This window comes from Callospermophilus lateralis, chromosome 4, assembly GCF_048772815.1.
Source record: "Callospermophilus lateralis isolate mCalLat2 chromosome 4, mCalLat2.hap1, whole genome shotgun sequence".
Taxonomy (NCBI): Eukaryota; Metazoa; Chordata; class Mammalia; order Rodentia; family Sciuridae; genus Callospermophilus; species Callospermophilus lateralis.
Genome location: NC_135308.1, coordinates 159,767,027 through 159,787,537, shown reverse-complemented (window position 1 = coordinate 159,787,537; position 20,511 = coordinate 159,767,027). Strand labels below are relative to the sequence as shown.

General features: G+C 37.9%; 1 protein-coding gene across 3 annotated transcripts in view; it reads right to left on the bottom strand.

The window, feature by feature from the left end:
* Positions 1-4,124: 4,124 nt before the first annotated feature.
* The window catches only part of Xpnpep3 (X-prolyl aminopeptidase 3), a 59,875-nt gene continuing 43,488 nt past the window's right edge, over positions 4,125-20,511 (bottom strand). For all 3 annotated transcript variants that reach the window (XM_076855212.2, XM_076855213.2, XM_076855211.2), the window contains 3 exons: positions 12,180-12,357; positions 10,248-10,368; positions 4,125-8,393 (listed from right to left, as the gene is read on the bottom strand). In XM_076855212.2, coding sequence (XP_076711327.1) covers positions 8,227-8,393; positions 10,248-10,368; positions 12,180-12,357 — 466 coding nt within the window. In that variant the 3' untranslated portion in view covers positions 4,125-8,226. The remainder of the gene's footprint in view (positions 8,394-10,247; positions 10,369-12,179; positions 12,358-20,511) is intronic.

Sequence of the window (20,511 nt, the reverse complement as noted above, 5' to 3'; positions counted from 1 at the left end):
CTCTGTTGAGCAGAGCTGTTTCCTGTTGCCACATCCTGAGCTGCTTTCCTCTGTCATACCCTTCTTCCATGATATTCTGCCTCACCTGGGGGGAAGAGCTTTGGAGTGGGCCATCTATGGACTGAGAACTCTAAAATTGTTTTTGTCAGGTCTTTTAGTCACAGTATCAAAAACAGCTGTTTAAAACAGCCTCCAGATGTGGGTAGTAGTACACGCCTGTAATCCCAGCGAAGCAGGAGGCTGAGGCAGGAGGATTTCAAGTTTGAGGCCAAATGGACAATGTGTAGGGACAATGTCTCGGTACTCAGCAAATTAGTGAGGCCTTAAGCAACTTAGTGAGAGGCTGTGTCAAAATAAAAATAAAAGTAAATAAATAAAAATAAATAAAAAGAGCTAGGGATGTAACTCAGTGGTAAAGCACCACTGGGTTCAATCCCTGTACCAAAACAGAATAGAACAAATAAAGAAAAACCAACTGGCCTGTAACATTCTGACTCTGAGAGAGCACTTATTCCCCTGCCAGTTCCTGTTCTGCCCAACGGGATGGAACAGTTTCACACGTGGCCTTTTAGAGGTTTGGAGACAGAGATCCTGCTTCTCTCTACCTCTCTTTTCCATCCAAAATAGCCTGTTCTTCCAACCACATTTTTATGATGCTATTTCCTGGTAACTCTCAGCTGGGCACATCTTTTTAAAGATAGACCCTTGTAAGGTCCCGGTTTTAATTCCCAGCCAACAAAGTCCCCCTAAAATGTACATACTTCAGATATAGAGTGACTATTGCAGGGAACTATGAGATTACTAACTCCTGTTATTTCATGATTGATTTTAGCATTTCATTAATTTTCTTTTTTTTTTTCTTTTGGTGCTGGGGATTGAACCCAGGGCCTTGTGCATGCAAGGCAAGTACTCTACCAACTGAGCTATATCCTCAGCCAGCATTTCATTAATTTTCATCTTAATTAATTGAATACCATCAACTCCAATCTGCATTTAGCCCTCTTCTTCCTCTTGCCATATCCTAATATAGTTTTTAACTAAAAATTGTTGTATTATGTAGAACATATAGAACATGAAATTTACAATTTTAATCATTTTTAAGCATTAAATACATTCACATCATTGTGCAGCCATCATCATCATCCATATTCAGAACTTGTTATCTTCCCAAACCGAAACTCTACTCATCAGACAATAACTCCCCATTCTCCCCACTTGCTCCCCCCACAGCTGGTGGTGACCAGTTGTACTTTGTCTCTGTGAATTTGAATTTGACTACACTGGGGACTTCATACAAGGGGAATCATACACTATTTGTCTGACTTATTTTACTCAACGTATCTTCAAGGTTTATTTCATTTATTTATTTATTTATTTTTTAAAGAGAGAGTGAGAGTGTGTGTGAGAGAGAGAGAGAGAGAGAGAGAGAGAGAGAGAGAGAGAGAACTTTTTAATATTTATTTTATTGTAGTTATCGGCGGACACAACATCTTTGTTTGTATGTGGTGCTGAGGATCAAACCCAGGCCACACGCATGCCAGGCGAGCGCGCTACCGCTTGAGCCACATCCCCAGCCCCTCTTCAAGGTTTTTTTATGTTGTCATGTTTCTTTTTCTTTTTTGAGACAGGGTCTTGCTATGTTGTTAGCCTTGAACTTAAGCTCTTCCTGACTCAGCCTTCTGAGTAGCTGGGATTACAAGTAGGTGCCATACTTGGCAATATCCTTTTTAAAGTTGAATAACACTCCATTGTATATATCTTGTCTATCTATTTATCCATCAATGGACATCTGATTTTTTTTATTTTACACCTTTTGGCTATTGTAAATAATGTTGCTGTAAAGAGATGTCTGAATATCTGTTTGAGTCTCTGCTTTCAATTCTTTTGGCATATAACTATAATTGGAATTGCTAGATCACATGGTAACTAATTTTTTTGAAGAAACAAACATTGTTATTTTTGTCAAGAGCAGAACTTTTCAGGCAGGCCTCTGCAATTGGACTCTGTGTCTAACTAATTTATATAGTGTTAAATATCATAGCACATTGTTATCCCTAGTGTAAAGTAGAATCACATAAGTATATAGTTCACTACCCAGATGATAATCAATGTAAGAGTTGACCAAAGTTTGAGACTACAACCTCTGTAAATGCAAAGAAGCATTACTAGACACTGGGCAATGGAATCTTTAATAACATTTCTCGAGATGAATATTTTTATAGTTTTCCTTGATCTACTCTTTTAGGTTTCCAACTTCCAATTTTGTTTCCTAGGAAAAGATAGTATTTAGTGGCCACTACCCAGAACCACTGGGTCTTAAAAACTGGTGGAAATCTGCATTAATATTTATATACTCATAGAAATTTTTATGTCCATGGTAAACTCTCAACAGCTTAATTCTAGACTGTATGATCCTAAATTAAATACCCTCAGTGTTAGGATTTGAAATCAGTGCTCTGGGAGATACCAATCCTCTTGTCTTTAGGAGAGCCAGATGGACTCAATTTGGAGCAGCTAGAGTCACCATTAGCCATGGATTTACTGAAACATGACAAGGAGGGGCAGCAACAGCAGGAGCAGGAGTTGAGTGCACTGTTGCTCATCACAGACAAGGGAGCTCTGGGCTTGCTGGAGCAGGTGGTGTTCCAGAGACTCGGGGCTCTTAGACATGGGGTGGGGGTGGGGGGCTGGAAATTAGTGGGGGAGGGCTCCTTGCAGGTTCAGCTCCAAGAGCCTAGATCTTTGCTTTACATATGCTGGGAACTTGTGACCTGTCAAGGAAGTGCTTCTTGGTGGAGTCTAGGTTATGAGCAGCTCCCCAAGCTGGTGGTCAAATAATTCATGTACATTATGGCTAAACTGCTTAGAAATATTTGAAGTAAAAGGGGTTAGAAGTCTATTTACATTATTGTAAATTTTGTGTTTCATTTTGTCAATGAAAGGAAAAGTTGGATTCTTTATACTTAAATTCAATTTTAAATTAAATTATTTTTAAAGGTTCAATTCCCATAAAGTATGCAATATCAACATTTCAAAAATGTATAATTTTGGAAAGCATCATGCAAATTAAAAATTTTCTCTGAAATCTGTACATTTGCTGAGTGTGGTGGTGCATATCTATAATCTCAGAGGCTGAGGAAGCTGAGGCAGGAGGATCACAAATTCAAAGCTAGCCTCACCAACTTAGTGAGGCCCTAAGTAACTTAGCAAGATCTGTCTCAAAACAAAAAATAAGGAATGGGGATGTGGCTCAGTGGTTAAATACCACTGGGTTCAATCCATGGTAACAACAACTAAAAGTACATTTTTTTTCTTACCAAAATTACATAAAGCATACATATAGTAGGGCACAGTGGCACACATCTGTAATCTCAATGACTTGAGAGGAGGAGGATCACAAGTTTGAGGATAGCCTTAGCAATTTAGTGAGACCCTATCTAAAATAAAAAGGGCTGGATGTAGTTTAGTGGTACAGCACCCTTGGGTTCAATTCCACTACTGTGAAAAAACAAAACAAAGTATATATGTGTATGTATATGTATATAGAAACAAAAGTATATGTGTGTATATATATTTATGTGTGCATGTATGTATATGAATATACAAAGTACATAAAAGATGGTTCCTAGAAATGGGAATGCAGCTCAGTGGTGGAATACCTGTCTAGCGCTCAAGGACCTGGGTTAAATTCCCAGCAATGCAAAACCTAGCAAATAATTAAGTAAATAAATACAGATGGTTCCCAATGGAAAGGCAGCACATGATTCAGTGTATGGCTCACGGAGAAAGTTTGCTTTTTCACTATTTTGCAAATTTATCCTACTTTCCCATAAAATCCAACCTTCCTAAAGTGCTTGTTTGTGGCTATTGTTATAGTCTTGTGGCCTTACAGGGCTGCCTGGAAAATTATGGGCCAGTGTAGTGGAGTTAACTTTCAAAAGGCTGGATCAAATCCAGTTTTTTTCCTCTATCTGCAACTTGTAAGAGCGTCTCAAGTTTACTATCAAGATTTTGTGATCCATTTAATGAATACTTTGTAAAAGAAAATATTTTGTAAAACAAAGTGTTCTCACATTTAAACCTATAAACCCTAGATTATAAAATAACACACATACCCCAAACAATTCTATATTGTTTATAGTATATTTTAAAAATGACAGTAACAAATGCTTTCCCCTTGTTGGGGAATGACAAATGTCATTTTCAATGAATAGAACCTTAAAAAGTAACAGCATCTTGTCCAAACTGAACTTATATAATTGTACAGAAGTCATACAAAGCATTAATACTAACAAAGACAGTATACCCAAGAGGCCTTGTGTCCAGTAGGGACTATGACCTGAACAGCAGAGATGATACTCCAAGTTCCTCAGTGATACATAGGAAGAGACAAGATCAACCAGACCGGTGTGGTTTGACTATGAAATTCTGCCACAATGTTAGAATGCGATGACCTTCACCTTTTTATGACTCCTAGAACGTGAAAAATGCTTCAGCTTAAAGTAAGTTTTGGGGCTTAAAACTTACCTTTCCTGCTTAAGGTTTGGGTTATGGATCCAGATTGAGGAAACTAAAATTAAAAAAAAAGTTAACCAGGGCCAGGGTTGTAGCTCAGTGATAGAGCACTTGCCAAGCATGCGTGAGGCACTGGGCTCGATCCTGGCACCATATAAACAAAATAAAGGTACTGTGTCCATCTACAACTAAAAAAGTATTAAAAAAAAAAAAATAAAAACACCTTCCATATGGGGTCCTTTATGGTGCCACCATCTTAGGCCCTCATTCAATTTCTAACACACAAATAAGTAACACTGTCATACTAGCTGAAGGATGGCAGATGGGTTCCAACTTGAATTCCAACACTTTTATGGGTAGGTTATCGAAACGTTGTTACACAGGACCCTGACATCACTAGATCGATAGACTGGTGGGAGGGTTCTCTGTGTGTCACTGTGATCTGAGGGGCACAGGTGAGGGGTGAGGCAGCATCTGTGTTTCATAGCTACAGTCTCCTTATTAATAACAAAGCTGAAGAGGGTGTGCATTATAAATACCTGGAAAAACAGAGCAGCTAAATTTGTTTTAATGAGATACATTGTCCTAGGTTCTATCCTCAGCACTGCAAAGAAAAGAAAGAAAAAACAAGAGAGAAAAAAGGAGAGAAAGAGAAAAGACTATGAATGTTCTAGAAAGGGTGTATACATTTTAAGCCACCATCAAAGGCACACCTTCTGAATTTGGAGACTGTGACTAGGAGAAGGGCTTTTTTTTTTTTTTTGGTACTGGGGATTGAACCCAGAGGCACTTAACCCCTGAGCCACATCCTAGACCTTTTTATTTTTATTTTGTGATAGGGTCTTGCTAAGTTATGGAAGCTGGTCTTGAACTTGTAATCTTCCTGTCTCAGCCTCGCAAATTTCTGGGATTTTAGATATATCAACTGCGCCAGCTTTATATACATTTTTTGAGACAGGGTCCAGTTAAATTTCTGGGGCTGGTCTTCAGCTTGTGATCTTCCTGCCTCAGCCTCTCAAATTACTGGGATTACAGGCATGCTTCATCATGTCAAGGTAAGAAGTGAATTTGTAATTTGAGTATTTCTACTGTTGTGTCTCTAATTTAAAAAACTAAAAACAAGAAAACTCAGTCCCACCCTCCACTTCTAGTTTCCTAAGAAGAAGAGCAATTTCTGAAATAAATTCATAAAAGCATGTGACACTGCCTATCCAGATATGCTTCTTTCATTTAGATGGTATAATTGATGATACAACCACATTTCTAAATGCAGTGGAAAAATTCCAGTGACAATATCTGGAGAAGGTTTTTTTCTTTTCATTTTTAAATTTTAAATAAAGGTTCTCAGTAGAAAAGCCTGGTAGTATATGTGAAATATTTGATTATTATACTTTGACTGGAGAAAATATGGGGTATGTCTGTGGCATGGCTAAGAATGAATAAGATCTCTGCACTGTGAAAAATTACCTGTTCAACAAATCTTAATATATATTAGACAGCTATGAGATCTTCATTATGTTCTAATAGTCTGACTCAAACGCTTAGCTACTATGGTTAATCTGGTTAATTCAAAGGACAATGTATCTGGCACAGGGACTATATGGTTAATTCAAAGGATGATGTACCTGGCTCAGGGACTATAGACACCAGTACTTCTGTAGAACTTTTCTGCCTGATGTCCAGGTGAAGACCACAGAAAACGAGTTATGGGAAGAAAAGGAAATTCTGTATTCCAGGATTTAAAAAGAATAAAGGAGGGTTGGGACTGTAGCTCAGTGGCAGAGTGCTTGCATACGTGAGGTACTGGGTTGGATCCTCAAAACCACATAAAAATAAACAAATAAAATAAAGGCATTCTGTCCATCTGCAACTACAAAAAAAAAAAAAAAAAAAAAAAAAAAAGAATAAAGTACAAAGGCTAGGTGAATGAAAAGCCAGAGTGGTGGGTTTATGCACCTCCCTTTCTGTTAGAAAGCAGCACAGACTGAGAATTGGAAGAAGGTGGGAGGGCAGGAATGGGGATATAGCCTCCATTGGTGCAGCTTCCATTCCCATAGCCACTTAGCTAACATTAGCAGAGCCAGGCACTTGTGGATGAGTACAATCTATCAGAATGTGATCTCATCACTTTTGTTGTAACATTATCTTTGTCTCTTGTCTGTTTTTGGCTCAGTATGTACTATGGGCAAACTTCTAGCACTAGATTACTAATCCCTTAGCCTTGAGCTTCCTTAACACAAATATGAAAAAAAGAAAACCACAAACCCTTGAACCATTATATTTTGTACATTGGGTTTAAAGGAGGTGAATGCACTGGTCCTTAGAAATTCCCTCAAACAGAAACTTCTGAATAAATCATCTTTAGTAATTTAGTTCTGTTCATTATACAGACTGAGTTGCTGTATTGATTATATATATATATATATTTTTAATCAGAGCTAGAGGAAATCACAGAATAGGAGGGTTATTTCTCTGAAAACTGAACACCATTATTTTGACTTTAACAGGGTAAGTGGGGGATCTGCTTTTGGCCAGTGCAGTAATTTCAAGAGTGACTTATGAGGTCAGTGCATTACCTGGTGTGGTGGCCAGGTATGGTAGGACTTAAATGTAATCCCAGGTAGGCAAAGGCTGGGCCAGGAGGATTACAAGTTCTAAGCCAGCCTGGGTAACTGAGTAAGATCCTGTCTCAAAATTAAAAAGATGTGGGGATACAGCTCAGTGGTAGGTAGAGTGCTTGCCTAGTATATGTGAGGCGCGAGGTTCTAGTACTGGGAGGAGAGGTGGGAAGAAAAAGAAAAAACAAAGTAAATAAACTGTGAAGGAGCCCAGTACAGTGGCATGCCAGCAACTTTGGAGGCTGAGATGGGATGATTACTTAAGCCCTAAAGTTTAAGACCAGCCTAGGTAAACAACTTATCTCAAAAATAATAACAATAACAACAAAAAACTTATAAAGGAATCAGGGATGCCTGGGAAAGGAATCATCTTTAAATTGAAGAGAAGAAATAGTTGGAGGTCTGGATCTGTAAGAGAGACACATATTCTTTTCTTTCTGTTCTGTTTTCTTCCTTATGAAAAATCTAAACACTTTCTAGGGCTCAGGCAATCAAATAGCAAGAAAGATTCAAAACTATTTTGCTCAATAGCTCATGTTACTGAATCTGGACTGTGGCTGAATGGAAAGGATGCCAGTGACCCTGCAAGTTCATGTGGCTCCAGTACATAAGCAGAATATGGAATATGGAGGCAGGAGTTATGAAAGGTATGTGCTGGTCATCCAAAGTCACTGACATGTAGCTCTCAGCACAGGCAGAGACCCCCCCAAAATCATATATCTTATGACATCAGTGAAAGTAAAGAAAAGAAAGGACCTAGAAAAAAGAGAATTTTCCCTATGTTTAAATGTGTTAATTGGAATGAAATGACTTATATAACCATATTTTATGTTTAAAAATTAAACTTGTTTGGATCATTAATTCTACAGAATTAATGTTACTAAAGTCACAGTAAGGAATCATTCCAAAATTCACTTTTCCATTTTTCCATCTACTTAGAAAAGCCCATGTAATGATTACACACATCATATATAGCTGCTGCACTCCCAAATAAAACATGTGCATAAATATGCATGGAGACTCAGAATGCACACATGCAGGGATGCCTGCATGCCTGTTTTGAACCTGAGATGCATCTGAGTTGCAATGGGGGTCATGAGGTTCTGCTGCAGATCTGCTCAATGTCATTTATCTCTTTGGGACAATCTGCAGAAAGGATGAGAGGGCAGTCCCGAGTCACCACAATATCATCCTCGATTCGCACACCAAGACCTCGAAACTTCTCTGGAGCATCTCTGTCATCCTCTGGAATATAAATGCCTGAGAAGTAGAGAGAAGAGTGCATTGTTCAGCATGACAGTAACTGGGTGATCCTGGGCAAGTTAATATGAATTATAATTCTTTATCTGTATCTGTATCTTAAGCCTAACAGAGTTATGAGGATTAAATGAGACAACACATTTAATAGCGCCTGGCACATAATGATCAATAGTATGGGATATATCATTACTAGAATTATTATCATTACAGTCATCTTGTGTATTAGTCTACAGGTTTTACATGACAATGTTGATCATGATTCCCTCATAGTCTACTGGCTCACGTAGGACACTAAAGTTAGTTACTTAACTTATGAATATGTCTATACATGCTGGGAACTAGCAGATTATATATGTATACTCCCTTTGCCTAATGCTCCTCTGGAAAAGGGCATGTGGCTAAAATAAAGATAAAATATATATTAAATGTGTTTAAATTGCATTTAAATATTTATTTAGTGATTATTAGCCTTAACAAGCAGAAACTGTTGAATAGTCATTAAAGTTTTTTTCCCCGCCAGGCACAGTGGTGGACGCCTGTAATCCCAGTGGCTCATGAGGCTGAGGCAGGAGGATTTTGCATTCAAGGTCAGCTGCAGCAATTTATCGAGGCCCTAAGCAACTCAGCAAGATGCTGTCTCTAAATAAAATATAAAAAAGGGCTGGAGTTGTGGCTCAGTGGTTAAACGCCCCTGGGTTCAATCCCTGGTACAAAAAATAAAAAAATAAAAAGAGGATTCAAAAAATCTAAGGAAGAATCCATGTGCACCCATTTACTAACAAGATTAGACTAATTAATGAAAGCAGTTTTAAGAGGGAAATTCATTGCCTGGAGTTCATTCCTCAAAAAAAGAAAAAACCAACAAATAAATGAACTCACACTTCATCTCAAAATCCTAGAAAAGGAAGAGCAAAACAACAGCAAAGGTAGTAGACGGCAAGAAATAATTAAAATCAGAGTGGAAATCAATGAAATTAAAACAAAAAAAAAACATTGAAAAATTGATAAAACTAAAAGTTGGTTCTTCGAAAAAATAAATAAGATCGACAGAACCCTAGCCATGCTAACGAAGAGAAGATAGAGAACTTAAATTATTAACATACGGGATGAAAAAGGCAATATCACAACGAACACTACAGAAATACAGAAGATAATTAGAAATTATTTTGAAACCCTGTATTCCAATAAAATAGAAGATAGTGAAGATATTGATAAATTTCTAAAGTCATATGATTTGCCCAGATTGAGTCAGGAAGATACACACAATTTAAACAGACCAATAACAAAGGAGGAAATAGAAGAAGCCATCAAAAGACTACCAACCAAGAAAAGCCCTGGACCGGATGGATATACAGCGGAGTTTTACAAAACCTTCAAAGAATTAATACCAATACTCAATATCTCTAATGAACTTAGATGCAAAAATCCTCAATAAAATCCTGGCGAATCGAATACAAAAGTATATCAAAAAAATTGTGCACCATGATCAAGTAGGATTCATCCCTGGGATGCGAGGCTGGTTCAATATACGGAAATCAATAAATGTTATTCACCACATCAATAGACTTAAAGATAAGAACCACATAATCATCTCAATAGATACAGAAAAAGCTTTCGACAAAGTACAGCATCCCTTTATGTTCAAAACACTAGAAAAACTAGGGATAATAGGAACTTACCTCAACATTGTAAAAGCTATATATGCTAAGCCTCAGGCTAGCATCATTCTGAATGGAGAAAAACTAAAGGCATTCCCTCTAAAAACTGGAACAAGACAGGGATGCCCTCTCTCACCACTTCTATTCAATTTAGTTCTCGAAATACTAGCCAGAGTAATTAGACCGAGCTCCTCACCTGGTTCAATTGTGATCACCATACCCGGCTGCAGAGGGAGAGAACGGGGCATGTCTGGAGTATCATGGACATCCATCCCAAGGTAATGGCCTACATGGTGAGGGCAGTATTTTCGAGCAGACTAGAAGAGATAATAACCACAGTTTTATTAGAGCAAGGACCTCTTAAGGGGCAAGTTGGGCATGTTTAAATCAGTGAGATTTGCATCAATACTTTCCCAATGGTTCTGCTACTTATGCCTAACCTGTCCTTGGGCTATTGCTTAAGAGGCCTGATAATGGGTCTGGGGACTGTAACTAACATGTGCCTAGCTTCTGCTTATATGCAATTCTGCCAATGACACTAAATTCACATTTCTATCGCACTAAAAATCTACTACACACTTGCTGACTTGGGGAATCCCAGTAATGACTATGACAAATGAAAATCTCTTTCCTTGATTAAGGGAAGATGACCATATTAGGATCCTTATCTTTTCAATACTCTCATATCTCTCTCAGGAAGCCTACTCTGGACATCCTAAGTAGGTTACAGCAACCTGTGGAGTAGGTATAATTATTAGGCATTCACTAGCTTGGATATTTCTATCAGTTAATTAAAGAAGTGTAAGCCTAAGTAACAGAAAATTTGTAGCTTCTTTTTTTTAAAATATTTTTTTTAGTTGTAGTTGGACACACTATCTTTATTTTATTTATTTTTATGTGGTGCTGAGAATCGAACCCAGCCTCTCCCAGGTACTAGGCGAGTGTTCTACTGCTGAACCACAACCCCAGCCCCAACAGTTTCTTTTCTTTTTTTTTTAAAGAGAATTATTTTTTAATGTTTATTTTTTAGTTTTCGGTGGACACTATATCTCTCTCTGTATGTGGTGCTGAGGATCGAACCTGGGCCGCACGCATGCTAGGCGAGTGCGCTACCGCTTGAACCACATCCCCAGCCCCCCAATAGTTTCTTTTCTTCTCTCTTTTGCAGTACTGGGGATTGAACCCAGAGCCTTGAGCATACTAGGCAAGCACTCTACCTCTGAACTACATCCCTTGCCCTCTTTAAAAATTTTATTTTGAGACAGGGTTTAGTTAAGTTGCTGAGGCTAGCCTTGAACTTTCAATCCTCCTGCCTAAGCCTCCAGAGTGTCTGGGATTACAGGTGTGCACCAGCATACCTGGCTTTATAGCTTCTTTTCTATTTCTATTCTTTTCTATTCTCTTCTTTGCTTCTGTTTGATTAGAGCAGCCTGAACTTAGAGATGAAAGATGCTTAATGGTCTATCTGGCATGACCACTTAGCATATTAATTTTAAAGCTGAGGTTTTACATTTTTAGACATCATTACATTTTGGGAGCAGATAAAATTTATTAAAGATAGGCTTTTGAACATAGTGTTAAAATCTCAACAATGTCACTCAAACAACAAACATTCTCTCCTCTGACCTTCAGAATCATCACAAAAGGATTGAGAGTTAACTTCTCTTCTTTTTAATGTCCTTTCCTACCCATTATGAACCAGACTTCATTTTGTTTTCTGAATATTGAGCTGGTCACGCAGTAAGTCAAGAATCAGAATGTGCTGCCATCTTCTGGACGATGTTAAGTACTGATTCCTTTTGTTTCAACCAATGTTAAAGCCAAATCCTTTCTACAGATAAAGAATACAAAAATCTTTTCTTTCTTTCTTTCTTTTTTTTTTTTGGTGGTAACGGGGATTGAACCCAGGGCCTCAAGTATGTTAGCACTCTTACTGAGCCTCATCCTCAGCCATTGAAAAGTTGAGACAGGGTTTCACTAAATCTCCCAGGCTGGTCTTGAACTTGAAATCTGTTTGCCTCAGCCTCCTGAGTTAATAGGATTATAAGTGTCTACTTAGCTTTATATAGGGTAAAATAGAGCAGCATGTTGGCATTCTTGAGAACTAGGGTCAAGAGAAGGGAAGTACCTTGAAAGCATTTTCTTTGCTGTTCTTCATGATCCCCAACTCTTTAAGCTTCTGTCCTATTAGTGTCAACATCATGCTGTAGATGTTCTCCAAGCTTGTCCCAGGGGAGCAGAGGGACAGACAAGCCCTCTGGATCTCTAGAACAGCTTCATAGAGTTCTGCCTGAGCTGCGGTGAACCTATGAACAGGAAAGTAAAAGACCTTAAATTCAGAATAATCAGATATTGCAAGAACTTTGCTTCTGTTCGATTAGAGGAATTCTAGGCTGCTGTTGCTGAGGCATTGTTGATACTTGGTAACTACAGAAACACCATTACTAAGAGAACCCTGACCATACCCTAGGTGCTCAGTAGGAGAGTGACACTCCTTCAAGTTGGGGCAGCAACACAGCCTCTCCTTCAGATGGTTACTAGGTGCTTATTAATGAGCTGAGGTAATATATGTATTCTCATATACTCTTGATGGGAGTGTAAATTAGTATAGTCAATTAAATCAAAGGCCTTAAAGAGGGCTAGGGTTGTGGCTCAGCGGTAGAGCACTCACTCACATGTACAAGACCCTGGGTTCGATCCTCAGCACCACATAAAAATAATAAGTGAAATAAAGGTATTGTGTCCAACTACAACTAGAAAATAAATATTAAAAAAAGGCCTTAAAAATAAATTGAACTTTTGATTCTGCTCAAAGAACCCATCCTTAGAAAGTAATTGAAATTCAAAAAGTTGTTTTTGTAATATTTGGTGCATAATTTGATGAACTCTAAAAAATGATTAAATATAACAATATAGTAATATAAATGAACACCTATGTACTCCCTAGGCTCAACCATTATCAATATTTTTATAATTATGTCATCTAGAAATGCACTCAGACCTCATCCCACAAAGTACTATTTTATTTATTTTATATTTACTGGGATTGAACCCAAGGGAACTTTATCACTGAGCTACCTCCCCAGTTCTTTTTATTTTGAGATGAGTCTTGCTAAGTTACCCAGGGTGGGTGGCTTCAAACTCATGTTTCTCTTGCTTTAATCTCTGAAGTTGCTGAGATTATAGGAGTGTGCCACTAAATAATTTTTTGAACTGTCCTTTTTTTGGAGACAGAATCTTATTTGCTATGTTGCTAAGGGTGGCCTTGAACTCCTGGACTCAAGTGATTCTCCTACTTTAGATTCTGAAATAGCTGGGATTACTGGAATACAGAGTAGCTCCTGGTTAAAATTTACATACCCTGAAATGTACAATCTGAGATGATGATTTTGACAAATGAATATAACAATACTTATGAACGTGGGGACAATGAACTCCCAAATTCTGCTGAGTCTTCCTTCTACCTCTGTCTAAGAACCCACAGGTACCTCCACTGAGTAATTGCCTTGGTTGCTTCTATACCTAAACCAGACTTGAGTCCCAACACTCTCTGAAAGGTTAGATACAAAGCGTGATCCACTGGAGCTGGGGCTATCATGTGTGAGGCACTGAGTTCAATCCTTAGCACCACATAAAAATAAAAATAAACAAATAAAATAAAGGAATTCTGTCCATCTATAACTACCAAAAAAAAAAAAAAAGCAAAGAGTGATCGATGAGGAGATATATAATACTCTAAAAAGAACTTCATGAGTTTTCCAATATATACAGACTAAAATCTGGGACTATGTATGAGGATGGATATTTACATGTGGGATAATGGCAGAAGGAACACAGAATTGGATCAGGCTGAATTTCACTAAGCAAGAGATTCTGGATTCAGTGTTGTAGTTTAAGGGGGCAGAAAAGCTCTAACAGTTTGGATGGTTGGATGGAAAAAACATGGACCAAAAGGTAGCCTACAATAAACAAACTCAAATGCCAGACCTAGAGAAGGAATTCTATCTCAAAACTGCATTGTAAATCCTGCCTGAATTTCTAGTCTGTCTGTCCTATAGGTTTTGGACTCAAGGCCGTATCATCAACTCCTCCTTGAGTTTCTGGCCTGCTACCTGCTCTACAAAATTCAGACATGCCAGACCCTCAACTGCATGAGTCAATTCTTTAAAGTCTACCTACCTTTATATACATAAACACACATCTATGCACAGTCATGAATGCCATTTGGTCAATGATCAACTGTATATGTAAGAGTGGTCTCATAAGATGATAACAGAGCTGAAAATTCCCACTGCCTAGGTGCCATCACAGTCATCAAAATGTCAGTGGAATACATTTCTCATGTGTAGTGATGATAGAATAAACAAACCTACTGTGCTGCCAATTGTCTAAAAATATAGCACATACAATTATGTTCAGTATGTAATACTGACTAATGCTAATAAATGACTGTTACTGGTTTATGTATTTAACATATCATACATTTATTTATCATTATTTCACTTAAATGTTTAAATTTTATTTCTTTTTGGACTAGATATTGCTAATATTGACTAGAATAGTCTTGAACTGCTGGACTCAGGTGATCCTTATGCCTCAGCCCCAGCCTCCTGGTGAACATTCCTAAAACCTGTCAGACTTTCTATGACAAATGTGGCAAGGATTCTCTATATGCATAGGGAAAGTGGCATTGTGACAGGAAACAGAGTGGCTGTGGGGGGGGCAGACTAAGGTGATTTTTCAGGAAAAAGCCTAAAACTACAAAGATTGTACTGAGGCTTGAGTGTGTTGAGCCTAAAAGCAAATCTAAGAGAATGCTGGTTTTTAAGAGATGTAAGCATTTTGAACTGGGAGGAGATTAAAAGAGCAAGGACCAAGTGATCCAGTTCTAAGCTTCATTGTTTTATTATGAAGACAATAAAATGCTAAGGTTAAATTCATTAAAAAAAAAAAAAAGTTGACTGTAAGCCAGGCATTGTGGTACACACCTGTAATCCCAGCTACTCAGAAGGTTGAGGCAGAGGATTGCAAGTTAGAGGCCAACCCAGGCAATTTAGTGAGACCCTGTCTCAAAATAAAATAAGAAAGCCTGGGGATGTAGCTCAATGGTACAGCGACCCTGGGCTAAATTCCCAGTACTGCACACACACACACAAAGCTGAATGTAAACAGTCTGCTATGTAACAATTACAATGGCAGCAGCTCTACATGACCCACGTGACTGCATCTCTCAACTACATCAAAAGACCATATTGGCTGGGTGCAGTGGTGCACGCCTGCAATCCTAGTGACTCAGGAGGCTGAGGCAGGAGGACTGCAAGTTCAAACCCAGACTCAGCAACTTAGCTAGGCCCTAAGCAACTCAGTGAGACTCTATCTCTAATAAAATATAAAAAAGGGGGGCTGGGGATGTGGCTCAAGCGGTAGCGTGCTCGCCTGGCATGCGTGTGGCCCTGGGTTTGATCTCCAGCACCACATACAAAGATGTTGTGTCCGCCGAAAACTAAAAAATAAATATTAAAATTCTCTCTCTCTCTCTCTTATATTTATATATATATATAAAAGGGGCTGGGGATGTGACTCCATGTTTAAGGGCCCCTGCATTCAATCCCTGGTACCAAAACAACAACAACAACAACAACAACAAAACCCACATTGAGCTGGGAAAATGGAATATAGCCATACTTACAAGAATAAAACTAGATCCCTATTTGCTACTCTGCACAACAGTCAATTCAAGAGGATCAAAGGCTTAGGCTTAGGAATTAGATGAGAAACTTTGTAACTGCTAGAAAACACAGGGTCAAACACTGGAACATATAGACACAGGAACTGACTTTCTTAACAAGACCCCTAAAGATTAAGAAATAAAACCAAGAATCAGTAAGTAGAATGGCATTAAATCAAAAAGTTTCTGCAAAGGAAATGAGAATGAAGATAGAACCTGAAGAATGGGAGAAAATCTTTACCAATTATTTCTTGGACAGGTATTAATATCCAGAATATATAAAGAACTCAAAAAACCTAATGCCAAATAAAATAAAATCAATAAATGGGCAAAAGAACTAAATGAGTATTTCTTTCTTTATATATTTTATTAGTTGCTCATGACAATACAATGATCTTGACATATCATACATTTGATTCAAATGGGGCATGAATTCTCACTTTTTCCACATGTACAGATTGCAGGATCACATTGGTTATACAGCCACGTACATACATACAGCAATACTAGTGTCTACTGTATTCTGCTGCTCTTCCTATCCACCCCTCCCCTCCCATCATATATTTATATTTTAGTTGTAGTTGGACACAACATCTTTATTTGTTTGTTTGTTTATTTATTTATTTTTTTTTTTTAGAGAGAGAGAGAGAGAGAGAGAGAGAGAGAGAATGAATTTTAATATTTTTTTTTTTTAGTTTTCGGCGGACACAACATCATTGTTTGTATGTGGTGCTGAGGATCGAACCCGGGCTGCACACATGCCAGGCAAGCGCGCTACTGCTTGAGCCACATCCCCAGCCCTATTTATTTATTTATTTTTATGTTGTGCTGAGGATTGAACCCAGGGCCTTGCATGTGCTAGACAAGCACTCTACCACTGAGCCACAACCCCTGCCCCTAAATGGGTATTTCTTTTTCTTTCTTTCTTTTTTTTTAAAACATTTATATTTTAGGTGTAGATGGACACAATGCCTTTATTTTTATGTGGTGCTGAAGATTGAACCCAGGTCCTGCCTGTGTTAGGCGAGCGCTCTACCGCTGAGCCACAATCCCAGCCCCATGGGTATTTCTTAAAAGATGAAATACAAGTGGCCAACAAATATATGAAAGAATGTTCAACATCCTTAGCAATCAGGGTCATGCAACTCAGGAGGCTGAGGCAGAAGAATGGCAAGTTCCAGGCCACCCTCCTACACAACTTAGGGAGAACAGGTCTCAAGGTAAAAAAAATGAAAAGGGCTGGGGATGTGGCTCAGTGGTTAAGCACACTGTTGGTGGGTCTATAAATGACAACAGCCATTTAGATAGCAGTATGAGGAGTCCTCAAAAGACTAGGAATAGAACCACCATAAAACCCAGCTTTCCCACTTCTTGGTATTAATCTAAAATGAAAATCAGCATATTATAGTGATGTAGGCACATCAATGTTTATAGCAGCTCAATTCATAATAGGCAAGTTATAGAACCTACCCATGTGCCCATCAACAGATGAACAGATAAATAAAATGTGGTATATATGCACAATGGAGTTTTACTCAGCCATAAAGAATGAAATTATGGCATTTGCTGGTAAATGGAAAACATCATGCTAAGTGAAATAAGCCAGACTCAGAAAGTCAAAGGTCAAATATTTTCTCTCATATTTGGAAGCTAGAATGAAATAAGGAGAGAAAACAACAACAACAACAACAACAACAAAATAAGTAGAGGGTACATCATGAAAACAGAAGGGAAATCAGTGGAGTAGAGGAAGAGGTTTGAGGGAGAGAGGAAGAACAGGAAAAAGAAGGATCTATAGAAAGGCACTGATCAAATTATGTGCATATATTAGTATACCACAGTGAATTCCACCTTTATGTATATCTATAAAACACCAATAAAAAATAACAGTAACTAGAAGGAAGACCACTGTAGAAGAAGAAGGGGAATAGGGGCAGGGAGGAGGTGAGGTAAAGTGGAAATATAGGGATTAAAATGGAGCAAATTATATTACATACATGCATGAATATGTCAAAATGAACACTACTATGTGTAACTATAATGCACTAGTAAAAACATTAAAAAAAGGCTACAATGAATGACTGACCTATACCATCTAAATGTGTGAGTATACCCCATTATGTTCACACAATGATGAAATCACTTAAGGAAGCATTTCTCCCTCACTGTTAAGTAACATGTAAGTATTTGTACATACATACACACATACCCACTGGGTCTGTTCCTCTGGAGAATCCTGACCCACAGATCCGTAAACCTACATTATACAAAACATTTTAACCTTCCCAGAAAACTTTCTTGCTTCTTTCTCCTCCCCTCCCCTCTCTCTCCTTTTCATCGTATTGGGGATTGAATATAAGGGTGCTATACCACTGAGCCGTATCCCCAGTCCTTTTGGAAAATTTGAGACAAGGTCAGTGCTGGACTTGGATTTTCAATCCTCCTGCTCAGCCTCCTGTGTAGCTGACAGGTGTATTCCCTGTTTCTATTTCTAATTAATACCCCCCTTCTTCCAGAGGCAAAGACTGTCTTGATAATTTCATTCATTCTGACCATTCTGTGTATCATATGATATGTACTCTTCTGTGTGCAACTTTCTTCTTTGAGCACAATGGCTATGTAATTTATCTAATCAGTAGAATATTTTTATGGTTGATCAGTATTTCATTATTTGAAACTGCATATTGTGTACCATAAGTTACATATTCATTCTTCTGTTGATAGATATTTGTTTCCAGGTTTTGGCTATTGTGAATAAAGATGTTATAAACATTCTTATATGTGTCTTTGTGGACATGTTTTTGTTTCTCTGAGGTAAATACCTAGAAGTGGAATTACTAGGCCAAAGGGTCAGCATCTATTTAACTTCATAAGAAACTGCCAAGTTTTTCCCCAAAAATGGTTGTAAACATTATACACTACCACTACCAAAAGCAAGGTATCACAGTTTCAGTTGTATTGCTTTGTTGCCAATTGTTGGTATGGTTAGTCTTTAATTTTAGCCATTTTAGTAGTAATGTTATCTTATTGTGCACTTTAATGTGCATTTCTCCAATGACCAACATTGATGAATACTTTAAAGTATGTACAGGTCATCTGTATATATTCCTTTGTCAAGTGTCTGTTTTAAATCTTCACTGAATGAAAATTATATCCTAGTTTTTTTTTTTCCTTTTTATTTTTTGGTACCAGGGATTGAACTCAGGGGCACTCAACCACTGAGTCACATCCCCAGCCCTATTTTGTATTACATTTAGAGACAGGTTCTCACTGAGTTGCTTAGCACCTTGCTTTTGCTGAGGCTGGCTTTCAACTTATGATCTTCCTGCTTCAGCCTCCTGAGCTCCTGGGATTTCAGGCACGTGTCATTGTGCCTGATATATCCTACTCTTTTGCTTGTCAATTATCTTTTTTTTTTTTTTTTAAATCAGACATTTTATACCTTTATTTTATTTATTTATTTATATGTGGTGCTGAGGATCAAACCCAGTGCCTCACATGTGCCAGGCAAGTGCTCTACCACTGAGCCACAGCTCCAGGCCCTTGCCAATTTATCTTTTTTTTGGTACTAGGGATTGAATCCAGGGAAGCGTTACACTGAGCCACATCCTCAGCCTTTTAAAAAATGTTTTCTTATTTTGAGTCAGGGTCATGCTAAGTTCTTAGGGACTCACTAAGTTGCTCAGGTTGGTCTTGAATTTGCGATCCTCCTGCCTCAGCCTCCCAAGCCACTGGGATTATGGGTGTATGAGAAGCACTTGGACTCACACATCTTTTTTTTATTAATAATTTTTTAGTTGTATTTGGACACAATACCTTTATTTTTATTTATTTATTTTTATGTGGTGCTGAGGATCAAACCCAGTGCCTTGCATGTGCTAGGTGAGCTCTCTACCGCTGAGCTACAACCTCAGCACCCCCCACATCTTTATATGTAGTATTTTTATTAGTATTCTATGTGAAATACATTGTAATTTTTTTTTGCTGCTTCTTTGACCTATAGGTTATTTAGAATGCATTCACTTATTTTCATCTATTTGGAGATTTAAAAATATTAGTGGCAGTTTGGGATGCTGAGGTGGGAGGATCTCAAGTTCAAAGTAAACATCAGCAATTTAGCAAGTCCCTAAGCAACTTAGTGAGACCCCTGTTGTCAAAATAAAAAATAAAAAAGGGTGGAGAATGTAGCTCAGTGGTAAAGCACACCTGGGTTAAAAAAATATATATGAGTGTGTGTGTGTATGGGTGTGTATCTTATTGTAACAATATTTTTATTGATTTTTTAAATCTAAGTATATAAGTCTTCACCTTTTTGAAACTGAGACTAGTTTTACAGCTCAACAATGCTCTTTTATGCCTATTTGAAATGAATGTGTCATCTGCAATTGTTAGACATATTATTTTACAAAACAAATCTTCATCTTTTGGTAACTTGTTTTATAAATTAATCAGAAAGATTTGTCAATACTTCCAACTCTAATTGTGGGATTGTGTATTCTCCTTTTAGTCCTGTTAGTTTGCTTCATTTATTTATTTATTTTTTGGGGGTACTGGGGATTAAACTCAGGGGCACTCAACCACTGAGCCACATTCCCAAGCCTATTTTGCATTTTATTTAGAGACAGGGTCTCACCGAGTTGCTTAGTGTCTCACCATTGCTGAGGCTGATATGAACTCATGATCTTGCTATCTCAGCCTCCCGAGTAGATGGGATTACAGGCGTGCATCCAGC